The sequence below is a fragment of the Phycodurus eques genome, chromosome 8, assembly GCF_024500275.1.
Source record: "Phycodurus eques isolate BA_2022a chromosome 8, UOR_Pequ_1.1, whole genome shotgun sequence".
Classification (NCBI taxonomy): domain Eukaryota; kingdom Metazoa; phylum Chordata; class Actinopteri; order Syngnathiformes; family Syngnathidae; genus Phycodurus; species Phycodurus eques.
Window position 1 is genome coordinate 19,110,358 of NC_084532.1, and position 25,281 is coordinate 19,135,638.

A 25,281-nucleotide genomic window follows, 5' to 3' on the forward strand; every position below is an offset into this window, starting at 1 on the left:
TTTCGCCCTGGAGATTCAATATCATATCACCATGTTTGACACCTGATGTGATATGCTTTGCGATTGGATCAGCTTTTCCTTTTTTTTCTCTTCACATCATTATGAGACAAGTTGACTTTACTTATGTTGAAAAAATCTGATTCCACAAGGGCGGCTTTTTTTTTTCTTTTTCTTTTAATAGATTTTTTTCTAATCTGGCTTTGACTGTTCTTGAATGTTACCAGTGGTGTGTCCCTTTTATTAAACCCTTTGTATTTACCTTCATGATTCCTCACAGCCTTTCTTGGTTGTTGATTTTGACAATGTCATGCCGACCTTTTCCAAAGTATTACTGACCTGTCAGTGTTATGTTTTTTTTTTCCTTTTCTTTTCATGGTCTTCCAAGCCTTTTGATATTGTTGAGTACACCAATCTTCTCTTTCTTTTTTAAGAATGTACCAAACGGTTGATTTGCTATCTTTATATTTTTCAGCCCAATGATAGCCTCTGATCTAACACTTTTGAGTACTTAAAAATTGTGGTACTCTGCATAAAATGTTTTTTTGTCCTGAATAGTGAATGCCATATTTTTGTGAAATATCTTTCATTTAAGTCTGCACTGTTTTGCTCCAAACTCAGTCTGGTGGTAGAAAAAGACAACATCCTAAAAACTCTGAATACCTCTGGACCTAACTGTAAGGCTGCTACTGAATTTTGCTGTGTGCTGTCATGCCTCTGATGTCATCACGTAGATGACTTTAGTGGGCCAGATAGTCAAACCTTAAGAGCTTATTGAGCCCATGAGCTCATCCTTACCTCATATTCCTTCCCCCTTTGTTACCAAGAGAGGATGACTAAGACACACATACAGGCCAAAAGGAGAGCTGGAAAGTGCTGCGGCTCACGTGTGTGTGTGCGTGTGTGTGTGTGTGTGTGTGCATGTGTGTGTGTGTGTGTGTGTGCGCGCACGTGTGGCAAAACCTAGAGTGCAGCGCACGATAAATGACGACAAAAATAATCATGATAATAACAGTAATAATAATACCTTCCTGCAATATACATTGCACGAATAAAGGTCACATCCTCATCTCCCCGTTTAAACAGTGCATGACATCGGGTTGTGGCTATGTGTAATTAGGTCATATTGACTTTAAATTAACTTGAAATGAGCTACAAAATGATGTCCCTCATCCTCCCTCTCACTTTCCTCTGCGATATCGGCAAATATGAAAAGTTGTTTTTGGAGGAAACGTTGGTAAATTCGTTTTTGGGTAGATTTAGTTTGAATATTTGATTTAATCATAATTTAGAGGGGGTTACACACTTTTTTAAATTTATTTATTTATTTATTTTACTGATGCCAGCACTCAATTTGAAAGGCTTCCAAGACAAATTAAGATGGCTTCACTTTTTGCGTTCTGATCTTCTGATTGGTCGTGTTAATGACCTTATTTGTAATGATTAAAACATTTAGAAATCCCTTTGGTTTGGTGGTTGTCAGACTCATATGAAAGGACTATTTATTTTACCCCCCCAAAAAAATCCCGATTAATATGGAACAGTGATTATAGATACAAGTAAATCAAGAATCTGATGACAGCATTCATACAGAAACCAAGCAGTTTGTCTTTTAGTCAGAATATCAATTTTCATTGGATTTAACTCTCTTGCAAAATTGCATCTTTCCACTTATGGAGGCATGGATCGAACTTTATCAGGCACTGCATTAATAAACATCCAAGAAGAGAAGCACTGCTCTGGGCTTGATTGGGAAATTAAACACGTGTTTATTACAGCTTTAAAACATAGAAGCCTTAAAATACTTATGTGAGTTAATTGTGATTAATATATATTGATTACGTTCTTGGGGGTACGTTTTCTTGTGATGTCATGATGTTGTGTTTACAAACAGCCACATTGGATTTGAAATAAAACAATCAAGATGTGATTGGAGTTCAGACTCTCGGCATTAATTTGACAATATTATGTTACTAACCCTTGAGCAATTCTATCTTTTTTTTAACATAGCATACCTTTGTTTCAAATCCATTGTGGTGGTCTATGAAGGCAAAACCTGCGAGTAAGAGCTGTCATCGTACAAATACTTTTAGATCTAACTGTATGTCGTTAGTAGGATAAAGCTTAATTAACTTCAATTGCCTGCCCCCAAATGTTTTCACAGACCCGCACCCATACTCTGTGTGTTATTGTTTATAGACCTCATCCATTAAATAAACTTACTGTATATCAGGAAGAGGGATAGGTGTTCTGTTTGCATGTATATGAATGTCATATTTACATATGTTTTGCTCTTGTGGGCAATATTGTCTGCAAAGTACAGGTTCAGTGTCCACACAATTGTTTGTTACAGCCAGCAGAGGATGCTAAAGAACCAAAGTGATTATAAAACTCCCCATGGAGTTTGAATTTTAAACCAGTTGATCCTGGCGACTTGCTGACGACTTTCCCCGTCTGCGGGGATGGACTCCAGCTCACACATGACCCTAATGAGAAAAGCTGGATCATAATGGGACAAATGGATGAATTAAAAACTGCATGTACAATAATACACCCCTCATACTTAACAAGCAGAGTTAAATAATTGGGTGGGGAAGGATTGTTTAAACCATGTATTTTCATTGACTCTAACTCAGTTCTTAGTACATTTAGATTAAATGTTCTGTGCTTCATGTTAGTTAAACAAATTGTGACATTCAGTTACCTCGATTTAAATTTTTTATTTTTTTTTAAATTTTAAATAAAGTCTACTTATCCGGGTTTACAGTGAAAGTAAATACTTGGTTTACAGTGTAGTAAATAAAAGCCTCTCGATCACTTAAAACTTGTGTCCACAGGTTAACAAGCTTTCGATGACTGAGAACTTGTCTTTTTGGAAAAGAGTGAGGAGCTTTCAGTAGACATGATTTGTTTTTATTCCCCGCTTGTCTCATTTATATGTGCACTGTGATCTCCCAGTCCACTTAAAATTCTTGTTTTGTTCATTGGTGTTTATATTCAGAAGTAACTCTATTTCACTATCAGTCCAAAGAGATGATGTTCATTTTCTTTATGTGCTATTTCTTAATCCTTATTTTTATAAAGCAGGCAAATAATTCTCACTGGCTGAAAATCACTTTATGATTTGGGGTTACGCTTCCAACAGATTCATCCATGTGCTTTAATCAAAGGTTTGACAATTTTTACACTCATCTACTGTCTTTAAAGGGAACTATTGTAATTGTTGAATGTAGCACTTGTCTAAGTGGAAGGTAAAAACCCTTTAATGGCTGTACTTTTCCAAAACAAATGTGATCTTTGTAAATATTCTGGTGCATTCATGGCTCGGCTAAAGTGAGCAAAAGTGATTATTAGTGTTTCCAATCTTTTGTATGACATACAGTAAATATTAGACTAGATATTTCTGTTATTAATTCCTGTTGTGTCTCAATTTCCTCACTCTCCACGAGTGGTAGCGACAGTATGTGTGTGCATTTGTGTGTGTTACTGTGAAAGTAGGGCTCTGGTGGACAGAGTGTGTGATCTCAGCTTGTACGCTCGCTTGTTGTGTGTCTCGTGTTGTCACAGTGACCTCTGCCGCTCGCTTGGTCACTCCTGCCAGCTTTCGTGTGGCTCAGCACCTCACATGCATATCCATGTCTTTTTTTCCCCCCTCACATATATAAGCAAATAAAACATGCATTTATTTCTAGGTGTGTTTTATTCAAATCTATTATATAAAACAGATTCTACCTTAAAACACTACATACAAGAATTAATTATAATAAGACAAAATACCCCCAAAAATTATATGAACTGCGGATTGTAGCAATAGTGACTAAATCAAAATATATCATGGCAATGTTATATATCGAACAAGTATCCCTCCTTCGGGACACCGTCAGACCAATCTGACTGGATGCTCCTCCCCCTTTTCCACTGCGCAGTAACCTATCGGCTATGGGTGGACGGTTTTCCACTTCGATATCATACTGCCAGCATTGGGAGTAACACACTACATGTAACGAGATTATGTAATTTAGTTACAAAATGTATCCAATTGTTATCCATTACATTACTGGGAGAAAATAAATACTGTATGTAATTCATTAAATACAGTTGCTTTTGGAAATTTCCATGATTACAATTTTAGTTATATTAAAAAATTGTTGTAAAAGCTCAGATTTCCAAGCTGACGCTTGTGATTGTCTCATGACATATTTTTCCCAATATGATCTCCAAGCGCCAATCTATCTATCGTTGTCTCAGATTTTGAAAATGTTACTCATAGTTACGGTTACATAAAAGAACATTGACTTTTGAACAGTTTCACCTTTATAATTAGGCTTTACACGATCAGAATTTTTGGGGCCGATCAGCGAGTTTAAAAGAACGGTAACCATTCACCGATCCGATCACAAGATGGAGCAATGTGTCTATTTAAATTGACTTGTTCAAGCAAATCATGTGCATCGACTTCATGTTTCTTGCAAAAATACCAAAATTGCAAATTGTCTTCACTTTTAATAACATTGAGATATTGTAAGCATTGTTTTTGTTACCAACCCCCCTTTTAAAATACACTGACTTATAATTCAAAAACTGTTTTTTACAGGCTTTTGATTTATAAACTAGTTATCCATCATTTTGATTCACAGCCATAACAGCCCTGAGAAGGAAATCATAACCACGATGTGGCCCATGACAAAAATGAGTTTGACACCCCTGATATGGTTTTAATACACCTTTTTTAGAGGAAACATCCAGGGTCCTGTTGATGCATTCGTTCAAAATTATCCATCCAGCCATCCATTTTCTTTACCGCTTATCCTCACGAGAGTAATAACCATTTTATAAATTTATTTAGTTATAATACTTTGAGAAAGTAATTTAATTAGTTACATTACTATTACATTTTCAACAGGGTAACTTGTAGTTATAACCAGCTAAATTTCCAGCGTTATCTTCCCAACACTGAGTACTGTGAGAAACGACAAAAACCATGCTGCATATGGCGGAATATGATACTGCAGTGTCCAAAACGTTGCAATTGGCTGGCGACCAGTTCAGGGTGTACCCTGCCTCTCGCCCAAAGATAGCTGGCATAGGCTCTAGCACGCCCGTGTCCCTAGTGAGGATGAAGCGGTACAGAAAATGGATGGATGGATTCACTGTGTCCAAAATTATAATTCTTGTCATTTATAGCTGTGCATCCTCAAATGTTATGCCAAAGAGCAACGCGCAGTGGTTTACGTCACCCACCCATACACTGTAGTATTCTTGGAAGCCCAAATGACTATCTATCCGTTTTCTATAGCTCTTATTCTCATTAAAAAGAGGAAGTTTGTAGTTTTAAAAATGTTAGCAAGATTTGAACATAGCCTTACTTCAATAATCCCTCCCCACTCAAGTCTCTGACCAAAGCCACGCCCCTCACTAGAGCCAACATAAGCCACGACTGCTACATGGGTTACATGCCCTATTTGCGAGGGAGTGTTGAAATAACACTAAATGTTAATGGTTTGAAGTTTTATTTTGCGGGGAATGTACTGTATGTACAGTCAATTCAAAATCAAAAAGAAGTGATGTACTTACCTGTCGAGCAGAAATGTTGCTAATTCCGGGTCAATTCTGAATCCTCTCAGCAACCTGTGGCACCTCCACCTTGAAAAGGAAGCTTCTACCCTATATTGCCAAAAGTATCCGCTCACCTGCTTGTACTGAGATATGAATTTAAGTGACATCCCATTCTTAATTCATAAGGTTTAATATGACATCGGTCCACCCTCTGCAACGATAGTATCTTAAACTCTTCTGGAAAGGCTTTCCACAAGGTTGAGGAGTGTGTTTATGGGAATTTATTACCATTTTTCCAGAAGCGCGTTTGTGAGGTGATACAATGACGGACAAGAAGGCCTGGCTCTCAGTCTCTGCTCTAATTCATCCAAAAGTGTTCTATAGGGTTGAGGTCAGTATTGCAGGCCATCCATCCATCCATCCATTTTCTCAGCCGCTTCTCCTCACTAGGGTCGCGGGCGTGCTGGAGCCTATCCCAGCTAACATCGGGCAGGAGGCGGGGTACACCCTGAACTGGTTGCCAGCCAATCGCAACAACCATTCGCACTCACAGTCACACCTACGGGAAATTTAGAGTCTCCAATTAATGCATGTTTTTGGGATGTGGGAGGAAACTGGAGTGCCCGGAGAAAACGGATTGCAGGCCAGTCAAGTTAATCCACATTTAACTCTCTCATCTGTCTTTATGAATCTTGATTTGTGCACTGATGCACAGTCATGTTGGAACAGGAAATGGCCAGCTCCAAACTTCCCACAAAATTGGAAATGTCCTAAATATTAGGCCCTGAGCTCCAGTGAAAGGAACTCTGAATCCTTCAGTTTACCAAGAGACTTTGGACAGTCAAAACAGTTTGGGGATTACCCGATCCCGCTCCAACATGTCTGTGCACAGGTGCACAAAGCAAGGACCATAAAGACATTGATGAGATATTTTGGTATTGATACTTTTGGCATTATAATGTATGTTCACAGTATTTCGGGTTCTGTCATTCTTTTTCACCTGCTAACCAGCGGTTGGTTTTTCACGATAGTTTCAGCAAAGCTCCTGAAGCCTAAGGAAACAAGTCATCGCGAGGCTGCGGGGTTGTGCCTGCGAGTGCATGACAAATGATTCACACCTCATCGGTCACTCCTAATGTCTCTTATTGATTTTCCTCGGGTGTGAGGTACCAGATTGGGAAAGAGAGGGATGATTTTTTTCATAGATAATTTTACTAAAGTACTACTGTCAGGTTTATACTGACAGTTTTAACAAATATGACCAAAACAAATTTTTTTGTGGGGGTGAATTGCAAACTCCCCGATAAGGTTTGGACTGATTGTCTACACCACCATGCTGACTACTTCGTAGTCGTTTAGTACCTGTTTTTCTTTTTTTTTTTTTTCAATGAAAAGCATCAACTGCAAGTCGAACCAAGTAAAAAGGGACCATTAGTAAGTACTTCGGAGCTATTAAACAAGATTAAAAAAGCAGCAACCTAATCAAGAAGATTGGTATGCTAAGAGAGATACATATCTTGAGAAAAAAAAGAGTGCCAGTGTCGGTTTTTGAGCATACTGCAGAGTGAACCAGCTTTTGGAGTTACACCATCACGGTAATCTTGTGGCACTTCCCTACCGTATTATATGCCATAAGTCACTCTTTGTAAGAGCCTCCACTAAATACTAGATTAATGTTTAGTCAGCCATCAGCATGATCCACTTGAGGCATGCATGTGAGGCAAGAAGGACTCCGAGTATTCTATAAGAGTCTCTTTGCTTTTCCCCTCAGAGCAACTGGTTAATGTGCCTGAATGTAAATGATGTGTGGCTTTGACCATGAAATAGCCAGTGTGACACATACACACACACACACACACACACACACACGGTAATGCTCACACACTCGCACGCACAGACCTCTCATCTGTTCCTTGGATATCTTCTTTCCTGAGGGACTGTTGGTTCAAGAGGGCTGAGGTGTTGATTACTGCAGTGCTCCCTAGTCAAGTGTGTGTGTGTGTGTGTATGTGGGGGGGGGTGAGAGTGTATAAGTGTATGTGCATATGTGAGAGCCACCTACCATCTCCTCTTTTAGTCCACTTATCTCACACACTGGGAATAAAGTCACAGTTACAAAAGTTAGCTAGAGTACTTTTAACTCCATCATAAACCTCAGCTTTACAGATTTTATGTCTGCTCTGTAAGCAGTGTTTGTGTGTGTTTGTGTGTGTGGTAATGACACTAAGCACATGGTGGTATCAGGCATAATAAAGGTGATGTTGCTTTTGTTCTTTTCTTGACAGTAAATAGCAAGCAATGATTTGAGGTGTGGCATTTTTTTTATTCAGGTGGACACACAGTGATTAATTGGGAATGCCATTTATTTAAATGGAGGTAGTAATTTGAGGAAATCCAGGTTGCTTTTTTTTTGTTTTTTTTTTTTGCTGACATTCTTTTCAAAATGCTATGAACAGATAATGCAGTTAGATGTGTTGATGGTGTTGTTCCTTCTTTTTCTCTTTCTCTCATTAAATTTCAACTGGTGCATGTTTAAATAAAAATAAAAAATAAAAATAAAAGCCCAAAAGATCCTGGAGGTTCTTTGTTAAATGTAATCTGTATATGCATAAGAGGCAGCAGTAACACGACCAAAGTATTTACTAGGGATGTGCCAGTACCACTTTTTTCTGACCGAATACAGGTAAACAAGTGCTTACATTTGAGTACTGGCCGATACCACTGCGTGCGGATACTCAATTATCTCGAGATGTGTGTTTTTTTTTTTAATCAAATGTTGTTGAATAACACAAACTTTTTTTGAACATGAAATGTGTTTTACCTAAGTATAATGCTTTTTTTAGAGTAAAAACATGACTACCCTAACAGAATAAATCCCATATTACAAAACAAAATAAACAAAACAAAATCAATCATTACAACTGTGATCGTATTGTGTGTGTGTTAACTAAAACATTTCAATAGAAATGTTAATTACCACATTTTATTTCATTTACAAAGTGTACCTAAGTGCAGCTCACTGGACAGAAAGCCAGCATTAATTACTGTATACGACAAACGGTTAGAAAATAATATAAAAAACAACCAAAGTACAACCCCAATTCCAATGAAGCTGCGACGTTGTGTTAAACATAAATAAAAACAGAATACAATGATTTGCAAATCATGTTCAACCTATATTTATTTGAATACACTACAAAGACAAGATATTTAATGTTCAAACTGATAAACGTTATTGTTTTTAGCAAATAATCATTAACTTAGAATTTTATGGCTGCAACACATTCCAAAAAAGCTGGGACAGGTGGCAACAAAGACTGAGAAAGTTGAGGAATGCTCATCAAACAGGTAGTAACAGGTGGGTGCCATGATTGGGTATAAAAGAAGCTTGCCTGAATTGCTCAGTCATTCACAAGCAAAGATGGGGAGAGGTTCACCTCTTTGTGAACAAGTGCGTGAGAAAATGGTCAAACAGTTTAAAGACAATGTTCCTCAATGTACAATTGCAAGGAATTTAGGGATTTCATCATCTACGGTCCATAATATCATCAAAAGGTTCAGAGAATCTGGAGACATCATTGCATGTAAGCTGCAAGGGCCAAAACCAACATTGAATGCCCGTGACCTTCGATCCCTCAGGCGACACTGCATCAAAAACCGACATCAATGTGTCAAGGATATCACCACACGGGCTCAGGAACACTTCAGAAAACCAATGTCAGTAAATACAGTTCGGCGCTACATCCGTAAGTACAACTTGAAACTCTACTATGCGAAGCAAAAGCCATTTATCAACAACACCCAGAAACGCCGCCGGCTTCTCTGGGCCCGAGCTCATCCAAGATGGACTGATGCAAAGTGGAAAAGGGTTCTGTGGTCCGACGAGTCCACATTTCAAATTGTTTTAGGAAATTGTGGACGTCGTGTCCTCCGGGCCAAAGAGGAAAAGAACCATCCGGACTGTTATGGACGCAAAGTTCAAAAGCCAGCATCTGTGATGGTATGGGGTTGTGTGCCAATGGCATGGGTAACTTACACATCTGTGAAGGCACCATTAATGCTGAAAGGTACATACAGGAAGGTGTTGCAGCCATAAGTTAATGATTATTTGCACACAAAAAAATCTAGTTTATCAGTTTGAACATTAAATATCCTGTCTGTGTAGTGTATTCAATTAAATATAGGCCGAACATGATTTGCAAATCATTACATTCTGTTTTTATTTGTGTTTAACACAACGTCCCAACTTCATTGGAATTGGGGTTGTACAATGAAACGGACAGAGATGCATATAGTTACTAACAACAGTTTCAACTGCACAACACGAAAAACTGCAAATTAGTTCAATGCGAACAGGTGCTTTTCCGTCCGCAAATTGTCACTTTTAATGTGACACAAATGAAAGTTTGGGCTCATAACAACTAACAAAAGCTGTTAAAAACACGAATGGAATATGAATGCCTAATTATCAGCTGTGCCGGACAATTAAAGAAACGCGACTCACCACACTGTGTACGTGGGGCAAAGCGGGTGACATGGCTTGCAAAAAAGATAGAGCTTGCTGGACGGCGGTCGGCGGCTTCATGCATTTTTCAGAGCATAATTTTCAGTTTCCTAATAGTGTTGTCATCCGTGTCCTTCAAATATGTCGACACGCACAGCTGACATTGGGCTATGAGTGCTAAATAACATAATAAATCTGCCCCATGGAGCAAAAAAGGCTTTTTGTTTTTATCTGCCATCTGGTGTGCTCCTTACAGCAAATGGACATAAAAAAAATTGAAATACAAAAAACTAAATATATTTCCCAGACCATCACTTAAAAATACTGTCACTTGATTGTGATAGGTACTTTTTTGATCACGTTAACAGCTCTTTTCGCTTCTTTCAGCAACAACGGCAGCTGGACCTGTTAACCATCACCAATTGTGGTAAGTCCTTGGCATGCTCTTTCCCATAGTCGACTGAATAAGAACAACATTGAAGTGGTGCAGTTGGTACCTTGGTGTCAACAGCAGTGTTTAGATAAACCTCCACATTTGGATGAAAACTCACTAGCACTAACTAACTAGCACAACACGTGTTGGTCTATTGGTGGTAACACAACACAAAGCCGCACCATTGTTCCAGTTGTGAGAAATGCACCACTGTGGAGAGTGAGCAGAAGTTTGCAAACTCTGAGAGGAGAACCAGATGGGGACAGCAAAGGGATATAGACAGACCCATATGTCCATTGTATCTGTGAGATCTAATGTGCTTTGATGAGAATCACGCAGACGTGAGGCTCTTGCAGCTCAGGTTAATTTCGGAGGTTTACGTTGCAGCTGTTCTTACATACGGCACCGATACCGACGTTGGCTGGTCTTCACAGCTTGACAGAGGGCAGCCACAGTGAGAGATGAGGCGGGAAGGGATGAGAGAGTGTGAGGAAGACATAAAAGTACTGCAACACCTTCTGCGGTGATAAGTTCAAAAAGACATACTATGTGTGTGAATTTTCACTTTTTTTTTTCTTTTTTTTTTTAACGATCATCTGAGTTGTCAGTTTTGAGTCTCAACACGGACACTACAAGGCAAATTTATGTATGAATCTGTTGAACAAAGGTGCAAAAATGCTGAATTTAAATTTGGGGATTTAGGCTCTTTTCAAGTTCCTCCTCTCTCAGCAAGAATAAGCAGAAACGAGTCACTTCTAAATTCAACCAAGTTGCACGCTGATGGAAAAATCCCTCCGTCATTCAAAATATTACTTCCTGAACTTTGAATCACCTGTAGAAACACTGCTCTCTGGATCGTCTGTCTTCTACACTGTGAAGCGGATCAGAACGTTCAGTTAAGAGGAGCATATTAAAAAATAATTTTGTCTATTGAAGGACAACCACAGATTATTAATCATAAATTTTTGTCTTCACTGCAAATAAGCAACACTATCAAGTTAGAGTTGACCTCCAGAGCAGAATTTGCTGATTTGCTGGGCATTGATGGCAGGGCCTTTCCTTATTTACTTACTAATCTTTTGCTACAGCAGATTAGAATTGAGCGAAGTCCTATTCCCTGATAAGAAGTCTGTAAACTACTGCAAAAATGTGTTTCAAACAAAAGTAACAATGAAGCTTTCAACACTCGAGCGCCAACTGTTGTAGATGTTACAGAAAGAATCTGTTTTAACTCCAACTGCCTAATTCTATTGACACGACAAAATGTAGACAGCTTTGCTATCGCAAATTTTAGCATTTTCAGCACCATGTTTATGGAGTGTGTTACTGCAAGTGGATATAAACGGACCTCCTCAGTTCTAATGTCATCTTGTGCTTAACTTTTCTTTTTTTTTTTTTTTTTTTTTAAACTGTCTGAATCATTTCGATACCGAGAAAGTCAAAAAGCTTGTGACCCTAGTGAGGATAAGCGGTACATAGAATAGGTGGACTGAGGATGTCGCCAGGCTTATATTTTTTTGTGTGTTTTTTTTAACTTGCAGAACCTGGTTATACATTAGATCCATAGTCGTCCATCTGTAAGTATGGGTACTTGAGATCTCAACATGGGCCAAAAATGGTTTATTTCTCTTTTAAATTGTTTATTTTTATCCTCTCATAGATTTTGTTATATTCAAAAGACAGTTCACATTTATTCTTTTTAAAAAAAGCTTTCATGATATATATGCATATACTGTACTACACTATCATAAAAAAAATGGGAGGATGCCCAATGGGATAAATTGCGGCTATTGGGGCCACGCTGCCGTAACAAAACCGTGACAGAGGCGGCCAGGCAACGCTCTGCGTTGCGGTACGCCGATTACCGAAAAGTAAGCAAGGGTGTGATAAAGTATACGTATATTTTATAACTTGTGGTTTCCTCATGAAGCAGTATTGTATTTCTTTTTTACCCACTTTATTTTATTTTGTCACAGAGGTAAAATAGCATCCTACGTACGTATCCACCACACTTTACAAAGTCACCCCTGGTTCTCTGACTGAGACACCACATAAGTGAGATGCCTGCCTTGTGTTACATTCAACATTTAGGTCAAAGGTGTGGCAAGACTGTTAGAAAAACATGCATTTGGATGTTAAAATGTAAGTCATGAGTAATGTTACTCTAAAAAGTGTAATATGCCGTGTTCAAGAAAATTTTGTTTTTGAACAATATTTGATTTAAACTAAACACATTTTCATCACAATCGCAATGGTCGTATCAAGGTATCGATGACTACTCAAATATAAGTACAGTACTTGCACTTGTGCTCATTTTGAAAAAAGTGGTATCAGTGCATTCCTACCAAATATTATTCCGTCTAGAACCGATATTCCTTTTTTATTTATTTTTTTTGCTTTTTTAAGTGGGCAACTATTCTTACTCATAAGTGATCTCCATCCATCTGCGCATTCATCCATTTTCTTTGCTAATTTGGGTCGCAAGTGAGCACCGGAGTCCATCCCTGCAGACTTTGGGCAAGAGGCAGGGTACACCCCAGTCTGGTTGCCATGCAGCCAATCGCAGGGCCAAGTGATCTCATTGCATACTGTATTTGTATTTGTATTGCCACGTCGTGCTCATTTTACCTACCCTCAGCCCACTCTGTCTCATCTTCATGACATCGACAGCAGGAGGGATCACTAGGGGATAACAAACGTTATTACCCCACTGGCTACCATGTGTAGTGCCATTGTCTTCATTTCACTAACAAATAAACACTTTTGCACGTAATTTACTACATCAGAACATACAGGCTTTGTGTATGTAGCATGTGAGGGTAAAACTGCTGCACACCATATCTATACTATAGCTTCTCAGTGCTATTTCCCATACTCACACGGGCGCCACCCACACAGAGACCCACTCAAACCTCTCTCGACCCTCCTTAATTGGACACTTGAGCGGCACGCGGTTGCATCTGGCTCCTGTTGAACACAGCCTGACATTTCAGACTGCTGACCTTTCCAGCGCCGTCACAACTAAATAATGATTAGTCCCGGCAACGCTTTTCACCACAGCAATAGCAACATAAATTAACTGCCGCTACACACACACATACACACGGAGCCGCACAACAAAAACTCTTGAACGCTTTGTCTTCTCACAGTGAGAAAATGGGGTGCAGGCATTGATTTGAGAGGCCATTGTCATTCTTTTGGCCCATCGATTAGATTGTCCTTTTCCATATGTGCAGTCGGCGCACGATAATGTGTTGTTGTAAATCAACTCGGCTCGCCGCTCTTTACTTTCTCCTTTTGCCTTTTATGCGCTCTCAGCATTATGGCAGGGAAAAAAAGGTCAATCATATTCATGAAATCCGGGTAGGTTTGAGAGGACGCTGGCACGTGAATGCAGCACGTGTGCATCCAACACAATGACGGACATTCCCTAAATGTTTTGTGCTTTTTTTCTTTCACTGTCAGAATGGAACAGATATAGAATAGAATAGAAGAATCCTTTATTAGTGCAGCAATGGGCAAACGCTTTACTTTTCTTTTACTTTTCTATTGTAGCAGTAAAGTGCAACGTAAACGTACACAAGAAGAAGAATATGAAACAAATATCAAAAATATATGTATTTACAGGGAAGCATTGTATGTGGAAACTGTACATGAATATTAAATGCTATATAAGCAGATGTGAATGGCAAACTTGATGAATAAATGGATATCATATTTACATAAGTGAATGTGAACCGTAGGCAGCATTGTACGTAACTTAGAAAAAAATAATTTAAAAAACTATATATGTATTGTAAATACTTTATATATAGGCAGTTGCCAATGAAATAAATAACAGCAGCAAATATGTAAATAAAGAATATATAAACAGAATCCTCCAATAACTATGAATACTACTTATGCAGCTGTAAATATGAGCAAAGGTAGCAAGAATAGGCAGCGGGATGTGATGACATATGCATGCATCAACAGTAGTAAAAAATAAATAATAATAAATAGTGTATGCAGTTGTGAACTAAAGCAGCTGTATTAACTATAAACAGCCAACAAAGCAACAAAGTGACAATTATACATGAATAAATAATCTATAAAGAGAACAGTATACATTATACTATCGATTCAGATTGGAATGTGAAGAAAAGGCTGCAAAATGGGCTTTGGCATTGTATGCAAAAGCCCAACTATACATGGATCAACAACATTATACATACACTACATGCATTTAGGAATTAAACTATTGTATTAACTATTGGCACTGGAGTGTTATATACATGAATAAGTAATATCTTGTGTACATGCTATTGAGTGCAGCGTTAGTTGTAAATGTTGTTCATTAGCGATCTTCTTTCCCCACATATCCTTTTGTTCCTCGCTTTGCTTTTCAGGCACGCCCGTTGTACCTGATTACACTGAGGTCACGTTTGTATCCAGCCGACTGCCAATATTCAACGGCGGGATTTTGATTTTTCACATTACTTTTATGCAACAGCAGGAATGAGAACAAAACAGTTTAACGCGGACCTCGGATTTTCCAAACGATCACAATCACTTTAGCCATATTGTTCCCATGGAAACAGCATTCAGTGACGAACTGCAATTTCAAAGTGGGTCACAACAGCTCCGACGCAACACAATGGTTAACTGTTACAATATATGTATGTGTGTGTATATGTATGTGTGTGTGTGTATGTATATATATATATATATATATATATATATATATATATATATACATATATATATATGTATATATTTTTTTATTATTATTATTTTGCACTATCAAGTTCAACAGTAATATTATTTATGAGCACAAATCTCTATTTTACGCCATATTGCCAGGCTGAACAGCGTGTAAAATTATTTAACAGTGGATACTTTGTGCTTGAAACATATGTATACAATAATATTTTGTCATACAGATGTACTGTATATGATATACATGCCTAAATAAAAAGGTCAAATAGGTGTAAGAAGAAGGTAACCACGGTTAAGTAACAAAAACACTTACTGCACACTCATGCACCACTCTGTGTGGAAATAAGTGAGGTGGCAGTGAACCAGGAGGAAAGAGTGCATAAAAGACAGAATGTCCAAAGTTTGGAATCATTTCACACTTAAAAAAGATCATCAAGTGCAATCTGTCTGCTGGAAAGCAGAACTAACTAATGTACCACAACAGCATGTCTACCATCGCCAACACAAAGTATTAATCTTAGTTAATTTAATATAGCCTACCACCGCTGGTTAGAACGTAACGTAACTGAGGCCAAGGTACTGAACAGTGCACAGATTGGCTAACAGTTAGCCAGTTAACAGCCAGCCGCGAGCCTGGGTTCACAACATCCAAGGCGCCACTCTCATTCGCTGACTCCCATGTCACTCACCAGGCTATGCCCCGCCTTTTAAAACCACATACGCTCAAATCTGTTATTTAATAATGCAAAATCAGATTTTGTCCGATTACTCGATGATAATTGGTAGAATGTCCTTGAACCATGACACTAAGCCTAAAATTGCTTCTGATGGGCGTATTGCCGCCCTTCACCGTCTATGAATGAGTGAAAAAGAAAAGCTAAAGTCGTGAAGGTGCTATAAAAATGTCCAAGTTATCTGTGACCATGTATTTATGTCTCTGTTGTCACGCGACGTGGTGCCTTTAGCAAATTGTGCTCATTGAATTCTGTCATAGCTTGGTTGAAGCCTCCCTCTCTCTAAAGCCTTCAAGTGGAGACAGATTATTTATTGCTTTTTGCGGCAGCGCCATTACTGTCCAACTTTGAAGGAAACACTTTTTTGTTGTCTCCCTTTGACCAGTGACCCTCCTCATTTATTCATGTTGCCTCACTGTAAGATGTGTGCCGACACAAAGACTTGAACAACTTTCCATCACTTTCCAAGTACTTCTGTGAAATGATCAAAATAAGCTTCCCTTTTTAGAATTCAAACCAGAGTTTGAACTGCAGTCTTCTTCAATCGGTTCCTGTGGTGCTGCCCTCCTTTAATTAGAAACAATAAAAGTGGCAGCAACACAGCAAAAGCTGTGAGTATATAAAAATGGGTAGGACATACTGTGCGCAATCTCCTGTTAGGTATACATATATTCCTGAGCTGATAGAAATCTGGGGGGCTTGCATTTCCGCTTGAAATACTTGGCTTTCAAGCTGGCAAACTACAGAGATTTGTTTCCACGGAGGCACCAGAAAGAGGGAGGGCATGAGCAACACTAAGGAGAAGAAAAACAGAATAATGTATTTTAGAAAACATGCTTTTGTATAAATGATCAGCTGTGAAAACAAGGCTTCCTTTTATTGCCCTAATTATGTACTGTATCCTGACGGCGTAAATTTGCATATTTTATCTCCGTCCTCTTCACAATGTGATACCGTGCTTCCATTTTGTTGCGGTGTAAAAAGCACATAAAGAAGTGGATGTCTGCCGATGGGAACGAGGGAAGTGGGGAGCACTTGCTGCTTCATATTGAGCAGTTTGTTTTATTGAATGCTTCTCCGCAGCCTGGCTAAATAAGCAGCGGCAGGCTAATGAACGGGGGATCCAGGGTGCTAATGTAGCATGCAAAAAAAGTGCGGGCTGATGAGCCAGGCGAGGTCCATATTTTCAATATGCGATCGTGGCCCCATACTGAAATTATTTGACATCAGACAAGTATTTTAAAACCCATCTCCACACTCATATGTTCTAAGCAAATACGGTCATTTCACGCCGTGCACACACAGTCGACTATGTGTTTCTTCTTCCTGCATGTGGGAAAAGGAATGCGAGAGAAGTGCCTGAGTGTTGCCTGTCCTCTTTCACCAAGAGGGGGGATGTGACCAAGGTGGTAAATAGGCTGTGAACAGGCTGGAGGCTCCAAGATGATTTCTTTGTCACCAGTGGAGCCACCAGTGTTGCCGAGCACTGCGGTGGAGCAAATCCTCCCACAGAGCACTGATTGGATTTTTGTTCCGTGGAGCCTTTTGTGTTCATAGCGTAGGGACTAGATAATAGGGGTTGATGCCACTCTGTCTCCGCGTTATGGCTGCTGGATTGAGTTCTCGGACTTTGTGTGTGTGTACGTGTGACACCGTTCCTCTCTAAACAGCCATGATATCGCTGCTATTCACAAAGTATCCCGGAATATGGAATGTCTGCGCGTCTGGTCCATGTGCTAGAATTTCCATTATTACTAATGTCACGGCTAAATAAAATGTTAATGTAACAACCTGCCACTCAACTAAAGCCTCATGAGAATATTCAATGTCACAAACAGTGCAGACCTCACTTTGCCAGCAGATACACACCACCATGGTCAAGGTCGTTGTCATCTTAGTTTGACGTTCACTTACGGTCTACATGTGCCCAGTGGCTATATATTGTAGAGTATTGTATATATAAATAAAAAAATGATGAATTATTAATTTCCATAGGGAAATTCCACATTTAATTGCCCTGTTTTCTCAGCGGGGTCAGCCGTCAGGTGTAGGAGCATTCCTTTAAATCCGGGAAAACGCCACTCAGCTGTCCTGTGTGTGACTTTGTACTGACCTCTAATGGAGACGGAGGAACCATACAGAGAGATTATTACAGGACAGTGACTGCTAATGACAGTTAAATGGCTGCCTTAAAAGCTGCTTTCATTAGTCCTTAAGAAACTAGGAGTTGTGTGTGTGGGGGGGGTGGGTCACTCACTAGTCACGCTCACTAATTGTGTGTCAGCAGACATTTAATGAGTCATTGCTGTAGTTAATTGTGTGTTTGGTTGTGATACAGATAGGTTTCAACCCAGCTGGGTGACTGATAGACAGTCATTCATGACATGACTCCACTACTTTTTAAAATTTGAAATTAAATAAACAAATGTTCAGATGAGAACGCATTGCAAGCAAGAATGGGTAAGAATTCCACCTACAAAGCTTCGACAATTAGTGTCCTCAGTTGGTTGGTTGTGGCAGGTTGTTACATTAGTGTCCTCAGTTCCCAAACGTTTATTGAATGTTGTTAAAAGAAAAGGTGATGTAACACAGTGGTAAACATGACCCTGTCCCAGCTTTTTTGGAACGTGTTGCAGCCATCAAATGATAAGTTAATGATTATTTGCTAAACACAATGAAGTTTAGCAGTTTAAACATTAAATATCTTGTCTTTGTAGTGTATTCAATTAAATATAGGTTCAACATGCTTTGCAAATCATTGTATTCTGTTTTTATTTATGTTTAACACAACGTCCCAACTTCATTGGAATTGGGGTTGTTCATAAAGGTTTTAATTTCATACAATATGCTTAGCCTTCACTTTTTATATATATATATATTTTACTCTGGAAACTAACCCTTTAACTTCATATCATGCTTATTTTAAGTCTGATTTCCAACTATATGGCTTGGGTACTTTTTCCACTAGTAACACATTTATTAACACTTTACTTCCATTAGCCTTATCACTTTTTTCACATAAGCAAAGTGATGCTTGAGACATTTTGCAAAATTACTGCCAGATGGATCTTAAATTAAATGTCATATCACAGCTTTCATGTATTGTTGGTTAAAATGTTATATTAGAGACAAACTAAGTGGAAAATAGATGGTTTATTTGAAAAATAATAGTATTATTATATACTTTTCATGTCTATCAGTGATTGCTGTAGAGATTGTTTTTTCTTTTAGCTTTATGCATTTTGTCAGTTAACATTTTTTTTGAGCAGACCTCATTATTGGTATTGTGGAACAAATTTTGTGCACAAATACAGGTACAGGGCAGTTGTCCAGTGGGATGATTTCTAGTATTTATATATATATATTGTAGTTTGAAATAGAATCATAAAATAATTGTAAGGTTGTCATATGTTTATTTTAGGGTAATAATACTTTCTTGAGCTCCTTGAAATGTACAATCAGTAGCAGCAAGGATCACACGATGGAATTGAGTGACCTTGACCACATTTGTGACAGATAGAGGAATTCGAGTGTCTGGGTGGTCACTTGTAAAGTAAACACCACTATTTTTCACAGCACTGTCATTCAACATGCCCTCTTTATATCTGACCATCGCCCTCGCCACCATCCCATGCAGCCCCTGTCCGCCAAACAAGGAGCGAGCGCTGGGTTGGCCTGGGTTTTATATGCCATTATCTGTCAGATGCTGTACACCTGTGAGCCGGGCCGCATGACGGTCGGCCACCGATTACTCAGCCAATCCCAGCGGCTCCCGGCTGTCAGTTACATTGGCAATAAAAGTTCTCTGTCTGACAGCAGCCCTGGAGGAAAGGCTAAGAGAGGCAAAGACGCAGATGTGGGGGGGGGGGGGTTTAGGGAGGCGGGAGGCAGGGGGTAGGATGCCACTAGGATGAGCTGTATTCTCTCAGACTAAACCTTGCCCACCAGCCATTATGTGCTGAGGTTCACCTGCCTGCCAGATAAATGGAGATTAGAGCAGAAAGTATTACAGGCATAAGCACCTCATAACATATAAAAGGCCTGTTCTTGTGCTGCCAAGATGAGTGCCTCCGTGCTGTCTTTCAGTCCGGCCTTTTCCAGCCACTGGTATGTTTTCTCAATGTCAGCCACTTCTTCAATTTGTCAGTGGTACATGCAATGCAGGAGCTTGCCTTTTCATAACAGCCCATCTGGCTCCTTCTCCATACTGGGCTTCTGTAGCCTGAAGCATGAGGGTCATCTTCTTGATGTACATGTATTCTTGGAGGCCTGTTATTTCCTCCTGTATAAAGTGATGCTCGCTAGTTTGTTTTGTAAAACTATTGAACTTTGTTTTAACAACTGACAACATGCATTGTGATGCTGAAGTCTTTCCGCTTAGAATGCGAGTGAGGTCACTTCACATACTGTACTTCAGGTGCATCTTCTCGTTCAGTGTTCTCGCAAAAAGTCCAAGGAAAAGAAAAACACAGTGCCAATGCTTGCTGAACTGAGCCTTTGTAAACTGACATCATACATGATGTTGAACATTTGTGCTTTACTGGTATTTTTGGAGGGGAGGGGTCAAATTAAGAATTCTACGACCTTGGGAGTCTTCAACTTGAGAGGTTCAATTGTATGTTTGTTCATCTATTGCATGACCAACTTTGACCACGCACTGTATAAATAGTAATTTTGTGAATCCACTACCTAAGAGAGCAGAAAATAACACTGTGCTGACAGCAGCGAGATCGATACAGGGCCGCATCAGGAGCTAGAGCGCCCCTAATGAACCAAATTGACTGTCGCTGATGAGTATTTCTTTGGTCGGTCTTTATGTTCCTTATAAAGAAGATCAATGTGTCCTGGACAGATCACTGCCTATACACAGCATGGCATGGTCGGAGTTGATACTCCTCTAAATAGTTAATGAAGCATTTATTTACAGCAAGGTGCGCATGTCTTTGCGTGCCCCTCAGTCACTCCAGCTCTGTTGTCGTCTCTTTTCAGGCCCCTCTAGCATAGCTAGCTGATTCTATGACACTAGGCTGTTCATTTCATGGGCTATCACCTTTTAAATTGGTGAATGCTGCCATCACGCTTGATTAGAAATTCCTGTGGATCTAATTATGAGGCATAATAAGAAAAGGAATGCCTCCAGCAGCAGTAGGAAAATGGCATTCTCTCAGAGTGTAAACAATGGTTATTGATTGAGGAAAGATAGTGCCTAAGAAAAACGCTTCTTCAAAACGTCAGTTTGGCCGATACTTTTCAAAGTAAAGCGTCTTTACAGAAGGTTCACATGAAAGACACCACTCTTCAAGCTTAGTAGTAGGGGTGGGAATAATAATAATATTACGACACAGCAATAAACAATATAATGTATAAACCAAGAGTGGGCAAAGTATGGCACGGAGGCCACGTTCGGCCCTCCTCCTCCTTTCATCAGACCAGCAAGCATTTACATTATAAAGAGCCTTGCAATATTATTTATTCGTGATTTAGCCATCCATCCATCCTTCCTTTTTATGAGCCACCTAGGATAAACACACTTACTGTAATTAAACACAAAATACATAATGCTTCAATGTTCTAATTATATATATTACTGTCTACAGGTATTTTCAAGTGCAAAGAACGGTGTAGGAACATTAACTGCATAACTTCTCCTCTCCCACCCATCTGCGTAGCTCGTGAATTCCAACTAAATGAATGAAATGAATTCCAACTATTTGTCGTGGGTGAGACACTCTGTGCCTGATTGATGATCTCTTTCACTTTAGCCTTTGTCTCTTGGTAAAGTGTTGGTGTTAGCGTTTTGCTGAAGAATGGTTGAAATGTCTCACGAATTGATGTTTTAGCTCGCTAGCTTCTTGGTTTCACATAAGAATCTTTTCCGTGTGCTGGTTCATCAAATGACTTCTCATATTACTTGTATTCACCGACCTGTAGACGGCTGTGGTCTGGCAGTGTCTGCAAACAGTCTGCAGGTCTTTCATGTTTTCTGCTTGATCATTTTTGTTTACTATGAACCAAAATGCTTCCATACTGACTTAAACTTCACAGTTTTAGTTTTGCGCTGTGTTATGTGCTTCCTGCTATAATTTCCTGCATTGCACATTGCACATCTCGCATGATCCCCTCACCCAGCTTATCTTTGAATTTCAGGTTTCTAATGACTAACAGATTCCTGGAGATCGCGACGTTGCATCGCTTTGGATTTGTGCTCAGCACAGCTTTTGGGTTGAAGATAAAGATTAGGGGGTGAATCTTGGCTTGTCACGTTGATTATGAGGGAGAGAAATGCCAACACGTTGGATGGCACACAAGTTTAGGGAGCTGGCACTCGAACAGAGAATGTATACGTATAGTATAAACAGAATACGTGTCTCAGTATTTAGTATAAAGCGTGTTTAGTAGTTGTATGTCTGTAAATAAATTATTATTTTTCCATCAACAGCCCTTTCTCGGTCTTGCATTTGTTGTTTTATAGTTTGAGGTAACATAAAAGCAAAAAAATCTTAGCATCAAGGTCACTGTTCAGCATGACGTGTTTCTATTCACAAAAATCAAATTTTCTCCGCTTTGGGGTCAGAAAACTGTAGTTTTCGTGAAACCAACCTTTGTTCTACAGCTGATTACTAAAAGGGAAGGAAACACAAAAAATGTGGCCGCAACATCACAAGTGCCCTTGCGGCCGTCACGTGACCAAACCCGGAAATTTGGGTAGCGGGCTCCCCGTATATGCTGCGGTAACTTGTGAAACTACGGTTTGATTACATGATGGTTTCAACCCCAAATTGCGAGAATATTGTTATATTTAATATATTGTTCAATATAAAGAATCCAAATTAGTCATTCAATACAAATCTCAATATACCTGGACATTAGATACCGAAATTATCGAATAATGCCAATATCAAAATTACCCTCCTACTTGTCCATGTGTGGCATAATCATGTCACGTGGTTGGTTGTGTTTGTATGCAGCAGCTCAGGTCGTAGCGCGACGCTGCCAATCGTCATCGCATACACACCTGGACCAGCATCTGTCCTTCCTGCAGAGCCACAGATTGGCACAGGTGCCGCATCTAGATTGGTTGTCTGCATGCTGTTACATTCATTTTCGCACCCCCTCGCGCTACCAACTTTTTCCACCCAAATTTGCATGCTCTCCATTTGTTCTCATCGACTTCTCACGCACACAACAGCTCAGTAGCATACAGGAGTCATTTATTTAATCCCAACGTCCATCTGTCCGTGTGTCGATCCGGTGGAACTCTTTGTGATTCCGAGAGCGAACGCGGCAACGATGACGTGTGTTGCCGCAGTCTAATTCCATCATCAGCATCATTACTGCTATTATCCCGTGTCTCCCTTTAATGCAGGCTAATGGATGACCAATTAAGATAGATGAGCCTGGCAGTGTGGAGTTAATAGCCAGGACATGATGTCTGGCTTCTATCCTGACTCCCACAGTCTTTTTATGGCTTAACTGGCCCTATTGAATATACAGAATCTTTTTTTTATCATTATTATTGTTGTCCCGTGCGAATATTATGCATTTACTTTTATGATCATGAGAGTCACTGGATCATCACCTGATTAACATGCAGCCTTCAGAGTGAAATTCAAGCATTTTCAAGGTCCCAAAGGCAATAATTTGCCTTAATTGTTGCTGTAAATGCCATTCCTTCATACCAACCCATAGCAATCAATGTATTACCACTTTGTGTGAAAGCTGTCTCATAAATTTAAGTTTCTCTCCTACTTTTAAAACACAATTGAAAGCCTTCTCAAAAGACTAAATGAACTCTATTTAGAACAACAGATGCTATGCACTTTTAATTGCCAAAAAGTTTCATTTTCCTCCGCTTTGAATCTAACCTCAAAGTTAAGGGAGAAAAATGACATTATAGCCTGAATACTTACTTATTTAGGACAGGTTTGCTGCGTGTTCACACTGAAAAAGTGCAATTAAGCTGTGAAAATTAAGTCATCTTTTAGTTTGATTTTCTTCTGGCACAGAGGTTATGTTTTCATTATGTTTGTTTCTTTGTTAGCTGGATTATGCAAAACATTTTAATAAAATTAATCCAAAGGAAAGCATTTTTACATTTTAGGACTGATCCACAGTTTGTTTACTCTACGCTTTGGTAAAACTGTGAGATTTATTGATTAGTCAGTTTATTGAAATTTGGCTGTTTTTTTCTTTAATTTACCAGGAAACAAAGCATGAATCTTAATAACAATATTCAGTGAAATGCAGGAGTTGGACTATATTTGCTGTTACTCTTTAATGAGGATTATTTGGCCTTGGCAGATGTTTTTGGCGTTGCTGAGTGGCATTGTTTTGCTTATTTTTAGTGAGTGCGCCATTTGAAAAGAGCACCTTATTTGGGTTTAATTAAAATGAAGTGCTTGAACTACATTTGAGCAATCAAATGATGCTAAAGCTCTCAAGCTATAAATGTGTGTTGACGTGTTCTTAAATACCTACTTTTTTAAAGTACATAAAGAACATATGTCCATTGCATTTACATACTGTAATCATTTTCCTTTCATAGAAATAAAAACACAAGTGATGCCTATGTGATTTTTGTGGTTGACTTGGAATTCAGCCATCATTCAAAGAAGGATCTTTTTATTGTGTCCAGGAAGTTGTCCATTATCCTTGCAGCACCCAAATGGACCCTGAAATGTATTTATATTGGAGAAAGTGCTTTAGAATTGTATTAAACCTCCCCAGGCAGCAGAAGTAATATGATATCAGCCATTTAAAAGAAATGCCCTTCCCCTCGACGCCTGCTTCAAAGACACAGCAGCTTTTGTGTTGACAAGTCCAGCAGCCTCGAGGATAGTACAGAACACAAGTTTAGCTTAACAGTAATCCTCTGTTCTATTTGTTAAGAGTCTGCCCAAATCTCTTTGTTTATCTGTTGTTTTCCCATTATAGTCTTTGAACTTCTGATCAAATAGCAGTCTGAGCGGCTGATCTATTTGCTCTGCAGGCGGTCACAGATAAATAAAAATGTCATGCATTGAAACACTGTCGAGTGTTCAGCTCAGTGATTCCCACGCCCAAACTTCAACTCAAGAGAAGCCCTGATGGCAAAACAAGTTGTGATAATCATTGTTGCTTCATTTGCTCTTTTTAGGACATTCTCATCCATCTCAGGCTAGTCAGACAGCACAATGAGCAAGCCCCACGGGCGCGTTAAGACATTTAAAACTCGTCTAAACTAAATGCCTTGAAACTTGCAAATAAGATAACAGACGAGACACAAAGGCTTCATAAAATTTCTGCATCAATTCAGTTTCAATTAAAGCAGCCGAAGTGGAACAAAACTGTTTGTGTCGATTAGCCACTGTGCTACTCTT

General features: G+C 39.1%; 1 protein-coding gene across 1 annotated transcript in view; it reads left to right on the top strand.

The window, feature by feature from the left end:
* The window catches only part of agbl4 (AGBL carboxypeptidase 4), a 354,108-nt gene that overhangs the window by 236,526 nt on the left and 92,301 nt on the right, over window positions 1-25,281 (top strand). Inside the window, exon 6 of the mRNA XM_061683038.1 lies at window positions 10,445-10,488. Within this exon, the coding sequence (XP_061539022.1) occupies window positions 10,445-10,488 (44 nt within the window). The remainder of the gene's footprint in view (window positions 1-10,444; window positions 10,489-25,281) is intronic.